General features: G+C 55.6%; 1 protein-coding gene across 11 annotated transcripts in view; it reads left to right on the forward strand.

Moving 5' to 3' along the window:
• NFASC (neurofascin) overlaps positions 1-22,807 on the forward strand; it is a 189,727-nt gene that overhangs the window by 141,499 nt on the left and 25,421 nt on the right. For 6 of the 11 annotated variants that reach the window (XM_073802129.1, XM_073802140.1, XM_073802148.1 and 3 more), the window contains 13 exons: positions 795-938; positions 1,599-1,710; positions 2,005-2,171; positions 2,668-2,815; positions 4,047-4,171; positions 5,063-5,107; positions 6,353-6,454; positions 6,745-6,942; positions 7,763-7,833; positions 9,178-9,400; positions 14,513-14,635; positions 15,724-15,897; positions 18,349-18,363. In XM_073802129.1, the coding sequence (XP_073658230.1) occupies positions 795-938; positions 1,599-1,710; positions 2,005-2,171; positions 2,668-2,815; positions 4,047-4,171; positions 5,063-5,107; positions 6,353-6,454; positions 6,745-6,942; positions 7,763-7,833; positions 9,178-9,400; positions 14,513-14,635; positions 15,724-15,897; positions 18,349-18,363 (1,647 nt within the window). Of the gene's footprint in view, positions 1-794; positions 939-1,598; positions 1,711-2,004; positions 2,172-2,667; positions 2,816-4,046; positions 4,172-5,062; positions 5,108-6,352; positions 6,455-6,744; positions 6,943-7,762; positions 7,834-9,177; positions 9,401-11,397; positions 11,514-13,134; positions 13,340-14,512; positions 14,636-15,723; positions 15,898-18,348; positions 18,364-22,807 lie in introns of all 11 variants that reach the window. The other 5 variants (XM_073802151.1, XM_073802152.1, XM_073802158.1 and 2 more) reach the window with 4 other exon arrangements.

A 22,807-nucleotide genomic window follows, 5' to 3' on the forward strand; every position in this document is an offset into this window, starting at 1 on the left:
CCCCTGGTCTTGGAGTGATAACAGGGACAGGTGTGAGACCCCATGGCCACTCCCCAGCCTCTGCTCTTTGCATCCCCAGCCAGTGGTACCAGCAGAACTGCAGCAGGGATTGTCTTCTCAGTGTGCACTCGTCTTGGGAAGATCAGGTAGCTTTGGCAAACGCAGGGACTCATTCAGCTTTCAGCAGACATCGACTTCCGGATTTAACTTTGTGAATGTCTGCAGAGTGCTCTGCTCAGAGGATGGGAAGGTGGTAGGTCCCGTCTAGTTGGACATTGCTTTATCCTTTTCAAAATACATTTGAGTATATGCACATTGAATTAAAATAACAACAACGATAATAATCAGTGTATGCTGAGCCCTCTGCTAATGGCATGCAGAGAATCTCCGGTCATCCTCACAAGAGCCCCACAAGGTGGTATGTTATCCCCATTCAGTTGACAAGGAGACTGAAGTGCAGAGCCATTGAAGAGTGCCGGCAGGTAGTGTGGTTAGAATTCACACCCCTCCTGTTTCCAAAGCCTACGCTGTCAACCACAGCTGCCCAGCTGCTGTGTAGGTTTGACCGGGATTCCTATTCCCATTGGATGGATTGAGAAATAAACTCTAGTGGGCTCAGTGATGGACCCAGGCCACACAGCTAGGCAGTGGTGGGCCGGAAGCTGGGTCTGAGCTGGCCCAGTGCTACTGCCTCCGCAGCACCCCAGTCCTACCAGGGAGTCCTGGCCAGAGTCCCAAGTGCCCTTCGCCCTGCCCTCCCCCATTCTCACAAGGAGTGTCTTTTCTGACTGTAGCGGCACCACCCAACCCAAACCGTGAGGTGGCCGGGGACACCATCATCTTCCGGGACACCCAGATCAGCAGCAGGGCCGTGTACCAGTGCAACACCTCCAACGAGCACGGCTACCTGCTGGCCAACGCCTTCGTCAGTGTGCTGGGTGAGTGCACCCCTCCCTCCGCTCGCCTGCCTGGACCTTGCTCCCCTCATGGGCACACTTTCTTCTCCAGTGATTGACCAGGCTGGTGGGGTATGAGGGCGGCAGGATGGGGGAAGCACGGAGACCCAGAATGACATTTGCGGGGAGGGTGGAGGACTTAAAATCCATAGAGCTGGGTGTGCAGACAGAGTTCATTCCATGCCAAAAGTCAGTCTCAGTCCCCTTCCTCCCCTGATGAGAGGAGGGACCATCTCGTCTCCTTGGTGTGTCCATGTTGACTCTCCCTGGGTTCTCCATGGTCTCGGTGGGAAATAGTCCTGAATATGTTTGTGGCATTCCCAGAGCAGGGAGAGGGCAGTGGGCAGGTGCAGCGAGGAGAAGCCTTGGGGCTGTGGAGGGGCAGGTATAGGAGCTGCTGGAAAATTGGGGGGAACCCTTTGCAAAAGCTGGACTAGATGTAGGGTAGGTGAAGGACAAATGGATAAGCTTCCTCCTTCCTCACCTAATCCTCAGAGGCTTCTTAAAGGTGGGAGGTTGATGGGGGAAGGTACGCTGGTGCTGAGAAAGCTGCTGTGAGGAGAAGGAACAGAGAGATAAGACTGGTCCACAAAGAGGAAGAGGAAGACTCCCCACCCAAGGTCAGTTCTCTGGGAATTGCAGACGTGCCGCCTCGGATGCTGTCACCCCGGAACCAGCTCATCAGGGTGATCCTGTACAACCGCACGCGGCTGGACTGCCCGTTCTTTGGGTCTCCCATCCCCACACTCCGATGGTAAGTTCCAGGAGACCAGGCCTCCCCCACGGGGTCCTCTGTCTCGCCTTTCTCATTCCATCTGGCCCATGAGAGGTATTCAGCAAGTCCTGGGAGCCTTAAAGGGTTGAAGCTGGGAGGAGTTGGCAGATCAGCTGGGTCAACCCTCTTATTGTGCAAAGAAAGAAACCGAGGCCCAGAGACTTGCCAAGGCCACCCAGTGGTCGGAGGCAAGACCCACAAGGCTCGGGGCTCCTCCCGCCCCCGGGCTGGTCCTTTCTCAGTATGCTGTGTGTCGTGCCGCTCTGTTGTGAGGTTTAAGAATGGGCAAGGAAGCAACCTGGATGGTGGCAACTACCATGTCTACGAGAACGGCAGTCTGGAAATCAAGATGATCCGCAAAGAGGACCAAGGCATCTACACCTGTGTTGCCACCAACATCCTGGGCAAAGCTGAGAACCAAGTCCGCCTGGAAGTCAAAGGTAAAGCAGAGAGTTGCTAGCTAGAGGGAGGGGTGGGGAGGGCAAGGAAGCCATCTCCTCAAGGTTATCCATGTGTGTCACTCACTTTGAAAATGTGCCACACCTAATGCTTAATACCTAGTGGGACCTCCCTCCAGGTCTGTGTGTCCTCTCCGTGGAAGTTTCGTGGCCAGGGCCTCTGGCTGGCCTGGTGTTGCGAGCACTGAGTCATTACCAGCCTGGTCCAAACAGACGTAGGCAGGGACGCCTGTTACCCACACCAGCTCCCCACTACCACCCCAGAAAAGACGTCCTATGTTCCTGAACTGGAGAGAAAGGATTTGGGGATTGGCTACTGTTTGGGATCCCCCCATACCAGGCGTCCCCTACCATTCATGTAACCGAATCCTATTTCTGCCACTTCCGTGGTCCATCTAACCTGGAGGTCATGCATGTCACACTGTGTGGCCACACGGGCGTGGGGTGGCAGAGACGAGCTCCGGGGGCTTCCCCACAGACCCCACCAGGATCTACCGCATGCCTGAGGACCAGGTCGCCAAAAGGGGCACCACGGTGCAGCTGGAGTGTCGCGTGAAGCACGACCCCTCCCTGAAGCTCACGGTGTACTGGCTGAAGGACGACGAGCCCCTCTACGTCGGGAACAGGTTTCTGCTCCTCCCTCCTTCCTTCCTGCTGCTCCTCTGGGGCGTTTTCTTTTCCCTTGCTCTTGGGGATGCATTGAAGAACATAGGGAACCTGTGTCATGTGTGTCACTGGGGAACTGCTGAGGAGGGTGTGACAGCCTCAGCGACTCCCTCCACATCAGGCGAGACCCCCCTCCCACTGCAGCTTCCCCCCCTCCCCCGTCAGGGCTCTGCTTCTCTCTCCTCCTCCTCCCTCCCTCACTTCTTCTCTTGTCCTCCTCCCTTTATTTTGATCCTTTCCCTTCCTCCTTTTCACAGCCAGGACGCCCTCCCCATCCTCTCAGCCCTGCCTGCAGCGCTCCTGTTCTCCAGCAGAGGGCACGGTTGGCCGAGCAGACTCTAACCCTTGTGGTTAATGGGGCTCTCCGCCCTTAATGCACCTGGGACCGCTTACCAGGCCCAGGCCTGCCCCACCCATCCATCATCCCAGATTCGGATTTAATTGGAGTTGAGGGAGGGCCCAGGCATAGAAAGTGTTTAAAAGTCCCACCAAGGTGTTTGTAATGTGCAGCTAGGGTTAAGAACGGCTGATCCGAGCCTCCCCTCAGGACTCCGTCCGTCTCGGGGCAGGTTGAGCATCGGTACCAGCTGTTTCCAGCGATGATCTGGTTTTCTGCAGGGGCGTAGCCTGTGGGGGGGTGCAGGCATTCTGGCCCTCAGCCATGCTCACAGTCAGCCCTGCTCTTTGGTGCCCTCCTCCCTCTGTGGGAGACAGCACAGAGGAGCCCGGGGCACCTGGGCTGAGCCTGGGCGTCAATCTGGGCTGAAGACAGAGCTGGAAGTACGAGAAGACCTGCCTTTTGGGCGTGGGCCTAACTGTGCCCTAATTCGGGAGGGGAGCACAGCACAGGAAAGGCACAGAGAGCAGACCCAGTGTGGGAACTGAGGACAGTGAATATGGGCCAGGGCTGCTTTGGCTCCACCCACTTTCCTGTCCCCTCCCGCAAGCACCATAAGTGCTCAAGGTGACATGAAGACCCTGCCTCTCTCGAAGCACTGAGGTGGAGCCTCACGTCCCCTAGGATGGGCTGTGGCAGCCCAGCCCAGACTACAGCACCGCCTCCTCCCTTCTGACCCACCGTCCCCACTTCAGGGAGAAAGCAGCCGGGCAGTGCCCAGCATTCCTGCTGCCTGCCCCCTTCACTGTCACCCTCCTCACCTTCCTCCCAACCCCTCCCCGATACCTTTGCAGGATGAAGAAGGAAGAGGACTCCCTGACCATCTTTGGTGTGGCCGAGCGGGACCAGGGTAGCTACACATGCGTTGCCAGCACCGAGCTGGACCAAGACCTGGCCAAGGCCTACCTGACCGTGCTAGGTAACTGCCGCTGCCCACACTGGCGCTGATCCCCACCCCCTATTTCCCGAGGCCAGAGAAGCGGAGGACGGTTCCAAGGGCAGAGCCCGTGGTCAGCGAGCCAGCCAGGCCTGGTGATCCTCCTGCCAGGCCTGGTGATCCTCCTGCCTTCTGGTTTAAGGGTTAGGAAGCTGCTCCTTTCCGAACAAGCTGTGCTGGACGCCTTACCTCCTGAATGGAACCATTAACTTGCCCAAATCCTCACCTGAAGGGTGCCTGAAGGAGAGAGGGAAATGGACGGGGGTTCTCATTGGGATCATTTTTACCAACTTTACAGCTAACTCTAAACCACTAAGTCAGTTAAAACAATCCATCCTTGAAGCAAGACTGAACTTTGTGCTTGTCCTTCCAACGCCCTCTGCTAGCCTTCCTCTCTGCACCCCTTTCCTGATGGGACTTCACAGGGTGCTGTGCATTTCGGGTGATCCTGTCTTGGCCTGCCCTCGTGTCCAGGCCAGACTGTAAATACTAAGCCATCCCAGACCTGGGGACGTAGCCTCCCCCGTCCGGGGAAGCAAATCACCTCCTCATCTCTGCTGTCTCTGGGCCCCCTATTGCCATAACTCTCAGTGCACTCCTGTCCCTCAGCAGTGTCCCTGCATGGTCGCAGGGAACAGTGGGCCCAGGCACAGTCGTAGCATTGGGACAGGAGGGACCCAGGGTGTCTGCCCCTGGCTGTGGAGGGAGCACAGGCAGGCCTTTGTGAGGGTGGGGCCCTCTCCGTGGAAGTGGGGGAGGGGTGAAGTTGCGCAGGGGCAGCTGTTCAGGCCTTGGCTACCTATTCCCACCCTTCGAGAACACCTTTATCCCCACATAACCTGCTAACCTGGATAACCCATCTTACCTTTGCAGCTGATCAGGCCACTCCAACTAACCGTTTGGCTGCCCTGCCCAAAGGTAATTCATACTAATCCCGGGGACCGTTGCCAAGCACTCGAGGTGTCTGGGAGGGAGGAGTCCAGGAGGAGGAAAGCACTGCCGGACAGGAGTGCTGTGTACAGGCAAGGGGCGGCCTGCCCCGCTCCCTGCCAAATCTGACTCCTCTGAAGAGGCCCACGTCACCTACCCTAGCCCATCACAGCCCGACTCCCGGCTTCCTGCTCCTTTCACAGACTGAGCTCCAAAGTCCGGCTGTCGCTCCCGCGTCCCCAGTCCCTTACTCTGGCCACGCCCACCACTCCCTGGGGGTGGCCTGTTCTCCTCCCCCAGCTTAGCCTCTGAAGTGTATTCAGTCAGGAAACCCACTTGCTTTGAGTTATCTGTAGGCCCATCTGTTTTGCAGCCTTTCACATCTACTATACGCCCATTTCCAATCCGCACACATTCGTGTGCAACACACATGAATGTGGGCTCCAGTGACTCACCTTCCAGATCCTTCCAGTAACCGGCCAAAAGGTGGAAATAGCTGGCTCAAGGAGCCAGGATAGGAGAAAAAAAATCACGCCCACCCTCAGCAGTCAGTGGCCAGATGCCTTTATCCCCAGGCCGGGAGGGCATGCACACACACTTAGGAAATCCAGTGAGACTGGAGCCCCAAAGAGGTGCTGCCCCCACCCTTGTTAGGGCCTCTGTCCTGCTGTCCATCACTGAAACTTCTAGACTGAGTCCCTGTCTCCTCCCTGGCCTGGTCCTCCGTCTTTGTCCCCTCTATTCCCTTAACTGGTCTGCCCTGCTCAGCTCTCCAAACACCCCCGGGGCTCCTGCCCCCTCAGAGCCTCGGCACACTGAGTAGAAGTTAATTATGAGAAAATGAGACAAAATCCCAGACTTCTTCACCAGTTTTCCTAAAGGTTGTGAACGTGGATCTAATGCAAACGGCAGCATTTCCCAAATGCTTGCACTCCGAGAACATCCGCAGCAATGGGGTGGGTTGGCCCCAGCTCTCCCTGTGCCCTGCATTCCTTGATATTTTGGGGGTGGTGGTGGAATTCAGGGTTCTCTCTTTGTTCTTCCTTGAACCCTGAGGGAAGGGGGCGGTCCCTGTGCTGACCCTCCGGCACAGGCTGGGGTTGGTTCCTGCAGTGGTGACCTCAGCCCGCCAGAGTCCTGTCCGTGGGACAGTGTTCAGGGCTGAGGCCAGCACAGGGACGGGCCGGCTCTAACTCGGGAGGCCTGCGTGGTGTCTTCTCCCTCTGCTGTCAGGACGGCCAGACCGACCCCGGGACCTGGAGCTCACCGACCTGGCCGAGAGGAGCGTGAGACTGACCTGGATTCCGGGGGACGATAACAACAGCCCCATCACAGGTCAGCCGAGGCCCTGCACTACTGTCCAGAAAGGGGGGACGGCAGCCCGGAAGCCGGAGGCCTGGCCCTGGTTTCTGGTCCCACTTCGGCCTCACTTGACGTGTGTCCTGGCCTGTTGACAGAACGCGTGGAGGCCTTGGTTTCCCTTTCTGGGTTTTGGGAAGAATACCAGTGCCTTTGTCTACCCAAGGGAGATTATAAAGACTAATGGAAACCATGAAGGAGTGCTCTTGAGAAAAAACTCACTAACTCAGCTCCCCAAACAGCTCTGTCTTCCTTTGCCCCCTCAGACTACGTTGTCCAGTTTGAAGAGGACCAGTTCCAGCCAGGGGTCTGGCATGACCATTCCAAGTTCCCAGGAAGTGTCAACTCAGCCATCCTCCAGCTGTCCCCCTATGTCAACTACCAGTTCCGGGTCATTGCCATCAATGAGGTGGGCAGCAGCCATCCCAGCCTCCCGTCCGAGCGCTACCGAACCAGTGGAGCACGTGAGTGCTTGAGGGCTAACGGGAGGTGCTGAAGCCAGGTACCCCAAGTTCAGACTGAGTTCCCCCGGTCCCCAGCCACATGAATCTGGGCAAGTTACTTAACCTCTCCAAGGCTCAGCTTCCTCATCTGTGAAACAGAGAATAATAACACCATCTCCATCATGGGGCTGTTGTGAGGATTACGTTCGAAAATGGGATTCAGGTACTTACCGTGATGTGCATATAGCAAGCACACAATAAAAGTTAACTGTCATTTTTATTATTACTAATATTATGAATAATTCTTGATGCTCTGCTTCAAAGGGAAGAGCTATGGCAAAGATTTGCAGTAGAAATATATAATCTGGGGTTGCACCAGGTTTCTTAACACACTTGGGTAATGAAATGTTTAGATTTCTAAAATCATGCTGGTTCATTGAGGGTGGAGACGCTCCCCAAAAATGTTGAATGCCAGGGTAAACCAGTCTGGCATTAAACATGCTTAGTGGGTAATCCACACAGGGGATAAGCCACATTGAGTTGGCTGTACTGAGCATCTAAAGTGTGGAAAGCCTCATGATAAATGCTGTCTTGTAAGGGATTAAAATTCAAAAGAAATTATCCCTGCTTTGGGGGGTTTAAATCTTAGCTAGGAAGGCACATCAGCCTTATGAGAAAGTGGCAGAGCGAGTTCAGCTGCTTATGGGACAGAGTGTGTTGAGAGACGCTGAGAAAAGACAAGAGCGTAGAAGGGACCAGTCAGGCTGCGGGAGAGAGGCTGCTTACTGTGCCCTGGTAATGCATAGACTGGACTTGAACTTTGCATCCATTTGGATTCCAGCCCCTGAGTCCAACCCCTCTGATGTGAAGGGAGAGGGGACCAGAAAGAACAACATGGAGATCACGTGGACGGTAAGAGCCCCTCGCAGCCCATCCACGATGGGCTTGCTTGCCTCGCAGGCTGGGAGCCCTCGCCCTTCACACCCCTGTGACTCCAAGGCCGCAGGGTGGCTCAGACTACCTGGCTGGTGCGGGGGCTACTCGTCTCTGCATTGAGCATCCAGAAGCCAAACAGGAGAACGTCTAAGAGCAACATTGAAGACGGGAGACAGGAGCAGAGATGACCAAGGAACAGAGACTGTCAGTCTGGCAAAATCAGACAGAGTCCTGCAGGATCAATGGGCTTCTTCAGAAGAGGGAGAAATTTAGATTAGTCTGTAGGAAAGATTTAGCCCAAACACCAGTACCTCACTTTGGTGTGTTCTGGGGGCCCATCACTGGAGATTGCTGGGAGTGGGGAGAGACCAGCCTCTGAGTGGTCCTCCAGTGCCAGCCATCTGTAAGTCCAGGATGGACAAGGTGACTCAAAAGATGTCCTCCGGGCCAGGATTGAAAAAGCTCATCTTCATCTCGGCTCACTGACCCACATTTTCCAAACCAAAACTGGGATATCTGGCCTCAAAATGACTTTTTTCCAAACCCCTTCCAAGTCTAAGAGATGCAAATTCAGCCACTGAAATATTAACATTTTTGTGCTGTTGACGTGAGTAGTGGAAACAGGGAGATAACAGAGTTTGGAATCACAACCATCCCCGTCTTCGGAGAGCCTGGTATCACAGCAGCCTTGGCAACTGGGCAGAGCCCAGACTTAAGACACCGGGACTCGTCTTGCAGGACCTTGCAAGGGTCGGTTCTTGGTCTATGGCTCTGTATTCCAGGCTCCCGGGGGACTGCTTCCTGGACCAGGCCCTTAGGGAACAAAAACAAGAGTTATGCTCACTCCCAGCTCCAGCCTTTTGGGAAGGACAGGGCAGACACGCAAGGATTAAGTAGGACTGAAATCTGGAATTTTGCGTTCATTGGCAGCACGCGTGCTATGGCTGAACCAAACTCCCCCCTTTCTGACTTTGGAGACATTGTATCACTGTCCACATTTTGTTTTCTGGTTGCTGCATCACAGGAAAGAGTCCTGTCGACAATAAAGCTTTCGCTCCCTGTGCACCTGCCAGGCGGGCTGGCTGTGGAATCAGAGGGACTAGGGCTTGGGTGGAGAATCTGCGCGCTGCTGGCTTCACAGGACTCCAGGCTCTGGGGGGACTCAGAGTGGGGGCCATGGTCTCCCCAGCTCTGCCAGGGGGCTGGCCGCTGTTGGGCACTTTGGGGCAGGGTGCCTGGCACAGAAGGAGTGCAAGCCGTGGGTGGCCTGGGCTCCTCGCCTGCACCCTCTCCACTCCTGCCGTCTCTCTCCCTGCTCAGCCGATGAACGCCACCTCCGCCTTTGGCCCCAACCTGCGCTACATCGTCAAGTGGCGGCGGAGAGAGACCCGAGAGACCTGGAACAATGTCACTGTGTGGGGCTCCCGCTATGTGGTGGGGCAGACCCCTGTCTACGTGCCCTATGAGATCCGAGTCCAGGCAGAAAATGACTTTGGGAAGGGCCCTGAACCGGACACTGTCATCGGTTACTCCGGAGAAGATTGTGAGTACCCTCCCCTGTCCCCACCCAGGACCCTGACGGCTGGGCTGCACAGGCCACCCTCACAGACCAGGAACCTCAGGGTGGGTCGGGGGTCTTCCGAGAGCATCCTGGGAGGACAGCCAGTTCCCAGGGAAGAGAAATCCCCTACAGTGACCTAGAGCAGACAGGCCCAAGGTAATGCCGGGAGCAGAGATGGTATCATCCGAACACTAGTTAGTATTCTTGAACGTCATCACCTAGTCCAATACTCTCACTTTATCGACATGAAAACTGAGGCCCTGCAAGGGAAACCCCTGCCAATATTGCACAATAGCAAATGTCAGGCTTGAAAATAGAACCCAGGCCTTCTGATCTACCTTACCGCCAGGGCTTGCTAGCACCCTCCGTCCCAACGGGCCATAATTAGGCACCTCCACTGGAAGCAGGGCCACAGGCCAGACTCCTCCCTGGGCTCCCCAGGGGAATCCTTGAGGAAGCAAGGTCCACAGAGCCCCAGCCTGGAACGCTCCAGACCAGGCACTGCGACATTCCCAGTGTCGCTCTTAGCCCTTGGAATTAACATAAAAAGAGAAGTTCTTTGGAGGCTGTCACTGAGTAAATCAACACAATTCTGGGCATATATGTAGAAGTATGTGCCTGGCTTTCCAGATGGTGGTAGCCTCTCTGCCCCCAGCACATCAATCCTGTAGGCTTTTGAGCAAAGCAACAGCATCAGTGACGCCCCTCCTGGTCAGGGCAATCCATGTCCTGGTCTGTTTGGGTCTGATCCAAGAAGAAATCATGTAGGTGGATGAGGTGACCAGAGGGAAGGGAGGAGAGAGTCTTGGGGAGGAGCAGAGTCACAAGGGCCAATGCTGGGGTCAGGAGTAGGGCCAGTGGGGTTCATAACGGTGAGATGGGAGTAAGTGAGGGTTGGGCGCTTCCCTGGAAGTGATTATGCATTGGACCCACTTGGGAGATAAGTAGACGGGATCAGCAGGCCCTCCGTCTGTCCCACGCCTCATCTGCACGGTGGCAGACACTTCCGGACAGAAGACGGTAGGGACTACTGGAGGGTAAGTATGGAAAAGGCAGCATCTAGCCATGGACTTCACGGACCACCTCACGGCTTCCATCGCATCCATGTACCCCTGCGGCAGATGCTTTAGAGAGGATGGGGCACACCTGCTTTTGCAGCAGAGTAGAGAAAACGGGGTGAGAACCAGTTATGGGGGAGAGAGGAGTGGCCCTCCCTTTGCAAGTAGTCACAGGATCAGGATCTTCTCCTGAACTTGGTTGGGGTGTCTTTAGTCTGTAGGTAACGTTTCCTGCAGGGCCCTGGCAGAAAATAAATGCCACTCAAAGGGGACTATTTCTAATGTGAGGACAGGGTTAAGAGGGACAGCAACAAGGTACCGCAAACCAGCTGGCGCGCCAGCAACAGCAGGAGGCTGTTATACCGCTCCGGCCCTGAGGGGCTGGCGGCGGGCGAGTCACCATGGCCAGCGAGGGCTGCCCTTGTGTAGAAGAGTGCACTACTGTCACCCTGCCTCCCCGCAAACGGGCAGCCAGGGGGGTAGATACCATCTTCCCTCTCCTGCCCTGGGAGCTCCTGTTGCTACCTCCTGTTGGGCAGACCCATCTGGAAGCCTGAGAACAGGGGAGCCCCGCTGACACGGTCCAGAGAGGACAAGCCTCCCGGGACCCAAAGCAGGGTGGGGAAGGGTGGCCAATGGGATGGAGGGGCAAACAGAGACTCTGTGTGACGGTTGCACATAATTGCCCTCTAAACGTGTAGGCAGAGCCCTCCACCTGTGCTGCCGCCCTTTTGTCCTGAGCCTCCCCACACTCTTTCAAGTCCAGGCTGGTGGAGGAGGCATGGCCCCTGCCCTCAGGGAGTACCCAGTGTCCAGAGTGGGCTGGAGGCGCAGGCCAGCAGAGAACAAACCGGAGGGGACTCCGGAGTCGGGGGCCCAGCCCCGCCTGCATAACCAGCTCTCTGTCCCAACACATTGCAGATCCCAGGGCTGCACCCACTGATGTTAAAATCCGAGTCCTGAACAGCACAGCCATCAGCCTTCAGTGGAACCGCGTCTACTCCGACACGGTCCAGGGCCAGCTCAGAGAGTACCGAGTGAGGAAGCCAGCCCCAAGCCCTGTCTAACCACCCGGCTCGCTAACCAGGGCAAGGGGGTAGCAGATGCGGGCCATAAGATATGTGGAAGGGGTCCCTTGGGATAGCTGTTGGAGCCAGAGTTGGTTCAAGAAGACGATGTCTAGGGTTAGCTGTTCAAAAATACACCCAGAAAAAAATATATATACACGCAGATGTATCCTGCACCGGGTATGCTGAGAGGTTCCGCTCAGCAGAAAATCATGAGAAGGGTGGTGGGCTTGGGTTGCCCGTACATAGCACATTATGCTTGTAATACATGTGTGTGGACACACATGTATCTTCAGAAGCAGTGTTGGGGCGCCGCTGAGCTACACCCCTCCCCTCTCCTAACGGCCCCCGCTGGGCTGCTTGCCTCACCCGGTCTGATTTCCTGAAGCCCCAACTAACCGGAAGAGCCACTAGAAGGGTACAAACCCTTCCCTGTTGTCACAGCCAACTCCGATTATCGAGGCCCTTGGCTTCCCCTGGCCACCTCTTCCATCCCTGACGTCTCTCTCTTTGAAAGGGAAGGGAGAGAAAACCCAGGGTGTGCAAGGCTCTCCCTGATGAGTAGCTCTTTTTAAAACTTCCTGGGGAGGCTGTAGCCCCGGGGTAACACAGGCTTAGGGGTCATCGAGAGTTGGCTGATGGACAGTTGGGGGCACACAGAGGGAGTCAGTCTCTTCTCGGGAAATGGATTTGGTAGGTAGGGGAAGGAAGGCAAGGTGATATATATGCTTAAATGAGCTCTTCCCCAACTTGCACCCTTAACCTACTTGCCTAGAGATTTTTTTGGCTAAAGCTCCCTTTGGGTCCCCCTCTTAAGTCTGGACTTCCTCCTTACCTTGCCCTTGGGGGCCCCGGGTGATGCTCGTGTGACAGCTGACCTGGGGCTTCTCCTCCACTGCTCATCAGACCCCGTGTCTCAGACTCTCTCGACTGTACCTGTGACACTACCGCCTTGCACAGGCCGTCCCATCCCATCCGAGCTCTTGCCACCCCACAGCCCGGTCTCCCATTGGCTTGGAGGTGTCACTATCCTAAAGGTCTTTAAACAGTATTAAAAGGAATCATTTGACTTCAATGGATTAAATCAACCCTTTCTTATATTCAGACTTCCGGGGGTAACCTGCTGCTTTTCAACTCCTGCCCGCTGCCAATCTAAACCATACTAAATCTAACTCAAGGTGATGCGGTCTTTGAGCACGAAAAGAGCTTTCCGTGCCTGGACCCTTGGCTCAAATTTGTGGTTCAGGCACGGACTCCCTGAGCAACCTATTCCCAGCTTGGAAAGAAGTCTCAAGACGGAGCCGCTCAGCTGTAAGTTGGGCTGACTTGCCTGTTCCCCAGAGAGGCGACATGGCTCAGAAAATGATTGAAACCAAAAACTCTCATTTTGTTTGACATCAGTCCCCACTCACTAGTGGCTAATGTATGGGGACTGTCAGGACACCCCCAGCCCTCTGTGGGCCGGACGAGGTCGTCGGGGGTTTGGAGCCTGTGGCCAGCAAAGGGAACACCGGTCACCACGAGCACCACCACTAACAACTAACCTGGCCCTGCCTGGCCGAACCCTTACCGGCCTGCCTCTGTCCTGAAGGCCTACTACTGGAGGGAGAGCAGCTTGTTGAAGAACCTGTGGGTGTCTCAGAAGAGGCAGCAAGCCGGCTTCCCCGGCGACCGCCTCCGTGGCGTGGTGTCCCGCCTCTTCCCCTACAGTAACTACAAGCTGGAGATGGCTGTGGTCAATGGGCGAGGCGATGGGCCTCGCAGTGAGACCAAGGAGTTCACCACCCCGGAAGGAGGTAGGTCCGGCCACAGCTCCCTGGGTAGGGCAGGACGAGGGTGGCGCGGCCAGGTGGCCCTGAGCGGCTCCAGCGTGGCTCGGCCTGGACCACACAAATTGACCTCTGCCTGACCTCAAGGAGGGATGACCTGCGAGCTGAGCAGCTCCGGCCGTGCTCATGGAGCACCGTCACCAAGGCGGCCGCCCTGACGGGAGATTGTACGTCAAGACGAGACTGTGCTGGCTGCTGACATGATTCCAGACGGGATGTGCACACGGACTCCCGAGGGCACTGCGGGAGCCGGGGCTGCCTGCCCGCCACCTCCTGAGGGAGCTCAGGCACCTTGACCCCAAGAGGCACCTGGTTGGTTTGCCGTACCCGAGGACCTTCACTCTTGTTACACCACTGTAGTCAAGAGACTGCCCCGCAGTGGGTGGCCCGGTCCTGGGAGGCAGACACCTGCCGAGGTCCCGGCGCATCTCCTGTTCCTGCCAGCCCTCTTGAACCAGCTGGGCAGTGGCTTTGCCCTCTCCTGTTTCTCCTTTCTCCCTTCTTAACTATTATTTTCCCCATTCTTCTTCTCTTCCTCCTTTGTCCTCTCCTCTGTTCTCCCCTCTTGTTTCTTTACTCCTGTCTCCCCTCCTCGTCTGGTTCTCATCACCAGCCCCGCCCCATTGCTCATGCTCTTGGCACCATCCACATGTTCCATCGTGGGTTTCTCTCTCTTCTCCCCTGAACCCGGCATTCTCAGCCCAGAGGCCAGGGCCTGACGCTTGGGCCCAGCGGTGAGAATCCTTTTTGAGGATTGGGAACTGCAGCCTCTATTACCAAACGGCTAAAACCGGTTCCCTGCCTGGGAATGACTGCCCACCTTGGAGGTTTCTTTGCAGGATCAGAGCCTAACATGTGTTGAATCCAGGATAGTTGCTAAAGGAGAACTTGACTGACTTCTTCCCCACGTAAACCGAGTCCGAGCCCTGCTTGTCCTAGATCTGGGGAAACGCCGTCCTGGATGGGGCGATGGGCGCTGGCCACCTCGTAGTTCTCTGGGTTCTGGCTTAACAGCGATCCAGCACGGGGGTTGCCCAGAGGTCAATGCCTTCATACTTGTGCTTTGTTTTTTGTGTTTTCTTCATCTTGCCCACCCCTCTTCTCTCCCCCATCTCCCCCACTCTCTCCTCCTTCCCCAAGTACCCAGTGCCCCCAGGCGTTTCCGAGTCCGGCAGCCCAACCTGGAGACAATCAACCTGGAATGGGATCATCCAGAACACCCCAATGGGATCCTGACTGGATACACTCTCAAATACGTGGCCTGTACGTTCTGCCCTTCTTTCTCTTGGATAACCTGAGAATCAGAAACCCCATTCTCAACACTTTTCCTAAGGAATCAAGGTAGAAAGCCTGTGGGTACAGAGGTCGTTGTGGAGGGATAGAGGGGCCAGGGAAAAAGTTTCCTGTAGGGTTAGCGGAGGCAAGTGAGACCCAATCCCTGCTCTTCTGACACACCTCCTCCTGCAGGGAGCTTCCAGTCGGCCCGGTGAGACAGGGGACTTCCGGTTTGATGAGGGATTCAACCCCTGCCCTCAGGAATCTTAGAGTCTCTAACACCTACAAGTCTAGGAGAGAAGTTTCCTTACCTGATGGACCTTCCATCCGATGGGGCGGATAGTACGTGCATAGGAATCCAGGGGACACCTTAATAAGGTGCCATTTATGGTAAGGCAGCTGTATGTAGAGCTGCCATGGAACTGGGAGTGGCTCAGTCAGGAGCCTGGGCCTGGACGACCTCACCTAAAGAGTTCAGCATCACCAGGCAGGGACAGGAGTGTCATTCATTTGAAAAACTTTAAGTCTCCTAAAGTGGGTGACGATGTGCCTCAATGTGAAGCTCAAAGGACAGGTACTGTGCCGTTGAGGATTTTAATAGCCAACTGTGTGCGTGGTCCTGAATCCATCTCTGGACCTGACCTTCCCCCTTTGAGGTATTTGACAAAGGAGGCCTTTTACAAAGGAGGCATTAGCAATGAAAAGCTCTAGTGGTTTTGCCCTAGTTCTGTTTGAAAGGAAAAAAGGAACTTCAAGTTCTGTTCTTGTTGAAAAGGCTCGAGGATTAAAAATTGAATCTTTCCGAATCAGCCGCATAACTTTGCACTGAGCTGGCGATAATGAGATCAGTGGAAAAGTGTTACCCTGGTGCGTCATCAAAGAGCCGGAAAGGAGTTCTTGCACAGCCCTCGGCCTTTGAATCACCTCCCTCCCCTGAGTCCTTAAGATCATGGGCAGGTTTCACGGGTTCCCTTCCGAGCAGAGTCGGGAAGGCTTCGTCCTTCCAGCTGCAGATCATATAACCCATCATGGTCAATGTTGCTAAAGTTCAATTCCACTTACCTGTCTCTCCCCAGTTAATGGAACCAAAGTAGGAAAGCAGATAGTGGAAAACTTCTCTCCCAATCAGACCAAGTTCACGATGCAAAGAGCAGACCCCGTGTCGCGCTACCGCTTTTCCCTCAGTGCCAGGACGCAGGTGGGCTCTGGGGAAGCAGTCACAGAGGAGTCACCAGCACCCCCGAATGAAGGTAGGTGCACTGCGGCAGCCTCGGGGCGAATGGTCCCGGGGAATTCAGATGCCTAGAGAAACACTCACTCGGCCTCTGGCCTCCCCGGCCTCCTGGGATGGAGAGGCTGCAGGCCCTCGAGGCCTCCAGAGGAGGGAGCCACCCTGTGTGCTGAGAGGTAGGTACCGGCGATGTATCTGGAAAACACATCTTCTTACTGATGCAGTCAGACCTGGCTCCCGACTTGGCCTTAGCTTACTCAGCTACTTAACATCTGTGATCTTTCCTTCTGGTGGGGGAATAGGGAAGAGAGTGTGAATCGTAGCTGAGTTGAGGGGATGAGAGAAAGCATACTGGAAGTAAATGTGCTCACGAACTCCAAAGAGCAGGGAAGATGCTCGCCTAGTGAGGGAGGCAGCAGTACAATGGAGACCGCCCCGTGAGGGATCTGGGGGTGCCCCTTCTTCTCTCGAGGATGCGTGGCACCGAGAAGAGAGGGGAACAGCTGTGACTGAAGCTAATTGCCGGGATCATGAGTAGAGCAGGAGGTGTAGTCCCTGTAGTCCCTCCTTGCCGCCTGAATTGAGGGAGTTGTCAGGCTGAGGAGAGGAAAGGGGGTTTGGAAACAGCCATTTGCGAAACCAGCTCCACAGAGAGCACGTGAGTTCCTCTCCTGGGTTCTGGCATCTAGCAGCGTCGCACCCCGCCCCAGAGCTGCACCTGCCTGAGAACTCCACTAGAGGGGGCTCCAGGCCCATCTGCACACGTTCTGGCTTCCAGGAACCTCTCGGGCAGGCGAGCCGCTAGAAGCCTCGATATTGGCAGATCCCCTATGACAGCGGGTGGAGGCTCTGCCTCTCCAGAGGCACCATGGTCTCTTCAAAGGCCATTTCTCGAGCACCCACAACATGAGGTGCCAGACGCTGTACCCAAAACAAGGGCTGTAAAGCTAATAAGCTCACACAGTCAAGAAGGAGGGACATCCACAGGAATATCTAATTGTAATTCACCATGAGCTGTGCATGTCTAGATGGCAGAAGTGCAGTGGCTGTGCAGGGGAGGGGGGTTGATTCTACAAGGGAAGACTTCAAAGAAGGGGTGATGTGATTAGGAATCCTTGAAGCTGACAACAGGTTATCCTGTCTAGTGCTTTCCCCAGAAGGCTGAGGTCCGGTGGCCTGACCCTGGCCTGATTGGACCTCCTGAGCAGCGGTACCCCTAACCCAGGAGAGGAGCAGTGCTTCCAGGCCCTGCTGCCCCTGCTGCCTTACCCCAGGCTCCCAGTGCAGCTTCATAAGCAGCCCTGCATCCCTCCCCAGGCCCCACTTCCCTGGCCAGTAGGCCAGCACTGAAGCAGAGAGGAGAGGGGGCAGGCAGAATGTAGAGAAAGGCTGACAGTGCTTTGTCTCTACCTCTCTGCTCTTGTAAACCAGGAGTGAGCTACACAGTAAGCTCCCCTCCTAGCGTACCCTTCCAATCTCCTGGGGACCTGGGCAATTTATTAGGGCTGGGGGACTTTGGGTAAGTGGTTAATATATGCCTGTTACCAAAGGCCAGGCCAGGGATGATGCACTTCCTTGATTACTTAATTCTGTAAGGAGATACATAAAGAGAGCTTCTTCTCCCTCCCCGTCTCCCCCCCCATTACAGAACATCAGATAAACAAAGCCCCGTTACCCGGCCCCAGTGACCACCCCAGGGAAGGATCTTCAGCTCCAGGGGACAGGAGAACAAAGAGAGACTTTCTTCTCAACCTAGGGGTTTGCGGCAAATTCAGGAATTCCTTTTAGGTCTCTCAGTCCCCAGCTGAGTTTCTTACTTCATATAATACAACGGGGCAGCAGGACAGCAGGACAGTGGCTCCGGGCTCCAGTCCATCACACGCCCCAGCCTTCCGAGGCTGAGCTGGTGTGGGGAGCGTTCAGCCAGCCAAATGCGCTCCCTCTCACCCACCCCCCACCCCAGCACTGTTCAGCGCCTGCCCCTGGGGATGAAGGAACCATCCTTTTGACAGGCGTTGATGTCCTCCTAAACCACCTGTACCTTATGCCTTCAGTTCCTGGCGTCACTGAGGGTTACCCAGACTCCTTCACCCCAGCCCAGCTAGGAAAGGACACACCCTTCGAGAAAGACCTGGGAATACAGCACTCGAGGTGGACTGTTTCTGCTGCCACCTCTTAGCTGTCCTTGAGTAGAGGCAGAAACGAGTATATTAGAAAGGTTTCCAGGACCCAGGGAAGTTTTCCGTAGGAACGTGCCAGACCCCAGTGGAGTTGAACATGATCCCCGAACACCAGGTGGCATCCTCAGGGCCGTGACCAGCACTTGGCCATACCGTCTGGGTCAGATTTGAGCCAGAACCTTCTCTGTCCTGTGATTGCTTGTCTTGTGGTTTCACCTGTGCTGTTTTCTCTTCCCTCTCGTTCTTTCGCCCTCTCCCTCTCTGGCTATCTTGGGCGCTGTGTTCTGAAGCTGCTCCAACCGCAGGTACCGTACCAGCAGCGGAGGTAATGGGCATGGCATGGGGCGATTCAGGTGGAGTCCAGCCCAGCCAGAGCGGAGAAGGAGGGAGAGGCTTGGGGTGAAAGCATGCTCCGGACTCACCCTTTCAGTGGTTGGGAAGCCAGACTCTCCAGGAGGATGTATGTGGAGGATGGGACCAGAGGAGATCAAACACATTCTCCTCCCTTCGCTAGAGAAGGAGGTTGGCTTAGAAGGGGCCCCACATGCATAGGCTGCAGACCTGTTCTCTGGAGCTGCAGCTTTCTCTGAAGCTGAGTGATTACTTCCCCTGAGCCACCTGGGGCCTTGCCCAGGCTTGACATCTCAGAGCACAGAGAAAGGGTCCACAGCCTTTGGGTGGCCAGCTGCGCCCTAGAAGGAGTGGGGGCAGCTGGCTCCTGTCTCCTGGTCAGGCTGCCATCCCCTGAAAGGGTGGCCTGTGGGTGAGCACGCCGTGCATGCTGGCCTTGCATGCTGCATGGGGCCTGGCACCAGCTCTGCCACCCACCATGGCTTCTAGTCAGTGAGAACGAGTCTGCATGTCCCAGGATGGGGCCGGGTGCCCCAGGACCTGGAGTCTCAGTGGACACCATGCACTGATGGCCTGCTCACCCCTCAGAAACCCAGCTTCTCAGAGTCTTGGGTGTTAAGAACAGTCTCCACTCTTGGGGTCTGGGAGGTGGACGCACAGTGAGGAGTCGGGCAGGCAAGTCTGGAGCAGGAGATGACCTGCTAGCCAAGGTCCTTGTCTCAAGTCCTCATGTTGTGGGTTTGAGGAACATCACCACCGAAGGCCGGTCCTCAAGCTGGAGGAACTAGGCAGGGGCCTCAGGGTGCCTTCCGCTGCCCTCCTTTGAGGCAGAACCAAGGCTATAGGGCAAGGGTTTGCCAGAGCCTTCTCAGACTCTAGGCAGCAGGGAGAGCCGAGAGCCAGGTGAGGAACTGGAGGGTTGGCTTAGGAAGAGGACGCCACCTTACCCGGTTTGGTTCCCCTCCACCTTCACTCATTTACCGCCCCCCGCCCCGCTATTTTAGGTTGATTCTGTTTCTGTTGCGCACCCCGCTTCCTTTGTTTGCGTTTGCTCCACCAGTCAGATCTGGGTGGTGCGCTGCCATCTTCCTTCCCACCCCCAGTCCTCTCCATCCCCCCCACCCCCAAATAACCCAGGCCTGCAGGGGCCAGTGCCTCCCCACCTCTGCTGGGATGTGAGGCAGAGAGGTGTCCTGGGCCTGGAGACCGGGAGAAAGCCATCCTTGCAGTCTGGGAGTGGCCCTAACTTCCTGATTCAAGTTTGCATAAGGGTTTCCCCTGGGACTATTATAGCAGGTGCTCAGGGCAGCCGAAGCAACTTAGTGGAGATGGAAGGGGAGATGCAGGGAGGGCACCACATGAATCACCTAGACACTCTTTGGTCAAGCAGCTCGCAGTCCACCTTCCCCATTCTGGCACCCAGGACCCAAAGCAAGTGGATCTGGTCGCGGGGAGTATGCTTTGCTCAGTGGGCATCCGTGCCAGTCTGTGCTGCCCCTCTCGTGTGTGGCAGGTATGAGGGGGATGGATGTACTTCCAAACACCCCACTTCCTACTTCTCGCTTAGGAAAGATCCAAGCTCACCCTGGTGTGCAGAGGCTGCCAGGGCCTCCGTCCATCGGTCAGATGTGTTTCCTAGGCTCCAGCTTCCATGTGACATGGTGGTAGAGGCACAGCGCGCATCTTGGTAAATGAGCTGTGCTGGTAACATCAGCCATTCCCAGCCTTAAATGCATAAGAACCTCCTGCACAGTCTGCAGGTGCGAGGTGATGGCGCTCAGGTTCTATACTGGTGACGCGGGCCTGGAGTCCAGCCCGCTGCTCCCTTCCCTCTCATCTTCTCCAAACGTGGGCATTCTCCCCCGCAGACTGATCTGTTCCTATCTCACCCGGTAAAGGTAATCCCTGTCATGCACCCCCATCTGCAGTCTCTTAGGGTTGCTGCCCATCTGTCCTGGCCATCTATGATTTGGCCAGGGTGGTCCGTGCACCAGGTGGACATGTTTGGACTGAACCCTCCACCTTGGAATGTCTGGAAACTGCTGTCCTTGTCTTTGACTCGGCTCAGATCTGCCAGTGTTTGGTGGGCAGCTCCAGGGCAGGTTCTGGGCAACGAAAAATGAATAAGAGACGTGTTGTCTTAATTTTCTCCATCTCCTGCGTGGTGTCGCCCAAAACTCTGGTGGAAAACCCTTGGCCATAGCTGGGGTGCCTTCCAGTGTGCATTAGGTAAGCCATTAGGTTGACACTGCCTTCAGGTAGGGGTCCTGTGCTTCCAGCTCCAGGCCCACTGTGGCTCCCCATTACTCTCGGTCGCCAGGCTGGTGGTCTCCACTGGGGAGTGACCAGGGTGGTTCTCCAGCCCATAGTTCCTGCTGTGGCTGAAGATGACCCCCTAGCCCAGCAACGAGTCTGTCCAGCCTGTGGGCCACTCTGACTGTAAGCCCCGCTTCTGGTCCTTATTCCCCGTTTATCTGCTACCCCCACCCCGCCCCAGGGGTTGAAATCATCTGAATCCCCTTAGACCTGAGCGCTGGACAGTTTCCCATGGAAAACCTGCCCTCCCCTCCCACCTATAACAACTCACTCACCTGACCCTTCTGTCCCTTCCCTCAGAGCCTTGCCTTCTTACCTCTGCCCTCCCAGTCTCTCTGGCCCTGTCCAACCCTGGGACAATAGACACAGCTAATGAGTAGGCCAGAGAGGATGCTGATTTACCAGCTGGGACCTCAGCCAGCCCAGAAGGTGTCTTCTCCGCTGTGCCTCCAGTGCCGGGGACCCTCTGGGAGGACGCCTGGAAGCCCCTCCTTTCCTCCCACCCCCTTCTGGTCCCCTCTCGCTAATACCTGATTGTTTCTGCTGAGCTGAAGGATAAGCATCTAGGTAGCCATCATCAAAGAAAACCCTTCCTCCTGTCACAGTTGGCAGAGGGAGGGGAGGGAGTGTGGAAGCATCCTCAGTCATTGCTCATTCTTGTCTCTGCCCAGCAGGGCCCAGGAAGAAACTCGCTCCAGCCTAGCCTCTCTCAGCATCTCTGTTTCTAGGGCTGCTCGCTGAAGCGCCCGGGGAAGCGTGTGGGCCTGGCTGTAGGCCCTGTGTGAGCATGAGTGTGTGTACCTGCTTGTATGAGGACCAGGGCCCACGTGAGAGTGTGAATAGCTTCCGGGGGCCGGGAAATGCAGCACCACTGTGCACATAAGAAGGGAAGCCCACGTCTCTGCACTGCACAGAGTGGGATGATTTAACTTTAAAGGCATTTTCAGTGTTTTGATGACGCCTTTTAAATAGTCATAGCAAAGGGGAACCTTGTGAACATTGCAGTTGCCAGAAATTATTAGAAAATACACTATTGATAAGGAGCCAGAGCAGAGCAGTCCTATCCAGGTGGACAAAATAGCTTCTCAGGGTTCCTTCCGGCAGCTCAGAACAGCAGGAAAAGCCCATGTGTGTTCCGTGGCCACGGGAGCTGCCAGGCATCAGGCCTGAGAGGGAGCTCACCTTTGCCTTGTGATCTCTCAGGCCCTTGTGTGTGTGTGTGTGTGTGTGTGTGTGTGTGTGTGTGTGTGTGTCTGTCTGTCTTGGTGGGTGGGATAGGCGAATTCCCGCAGGCTGAGCTCTTACAGCGCCGAGCTTGCATTCCAGGCCTGGGGCCACCTTGGACTGAAATACATCCTTGAATACTGACTGTGAGAGGGAGAGTTTTTCCCACCGCACGTTCCCCTCCCCCCACCCCTTCCTGATGTCTGCGAGTTGACTGGGGTTTGGGGAATATAGCGCAGTCTGCCTTCACCTTGCCCAGGAATCTCTGGAATGCATGGGGCATAGTCAGCTGCCCAGTGTGACTTCTGTGGTCGGCACCCTCAGGCCCAATAATGCCTCTGATCTTACAAATAGGGAAGCGACTGGGATCCCGGGAACAGTCCCTCCTTCTCTATGGAGGACTTGTAATATTGGAGTCCCCGGGGGAATGAAAGGGCTTCTGTTGGTCAGGCCCTTGTTGAGAAGACTTAGGATCTCTTGATTCTTGAGAAAGGCTTTCTGGCAATTTTCTCTCTGGTTCCCTCGCTGCCCTGGCTCCCTTCTGGAGAGCAGGGATAGTATTTTCCTGATCTTCTGCAGATTTGGGATAAGGTAGGATATCACTCTTCCTTGAAAGTTAGAGTTACCTACTTATGTCTTAACATCACTGCCTTCTGCCCCGTCAGCGGTGACACTAGAAAGTAGACTGTGGTCAGATCACAGGAGATAGTGGGCAAGGAGGAGAGGCAGCTCTGTCTCTCTCTGATTTGCCCATCATTCTTCTCATACCCTAAGCTTTAGCAATACTGGAACTAAAGAGTAATAGGCCAGCCCTTTGTTAGTGTCCACAACCCTTCTGTAGAAGGAAAGACGGTCTAT

Source organism: Tursiops truncatus, chromosome 1, assembly GCF_011762595.2.
Source record: "Tursiops truncatus isolate mTurTru1 chromosome 1, mTurTru1.mat.Y, whole genome shotgun sequence".
In the NCBI taxonomy this organism is placed as follows: Eukaryota; Metazoa; Chordata; class Mammalia; order Artiodactyla; family Delphinidae; genus Tursiops; species Tursiops truncatus.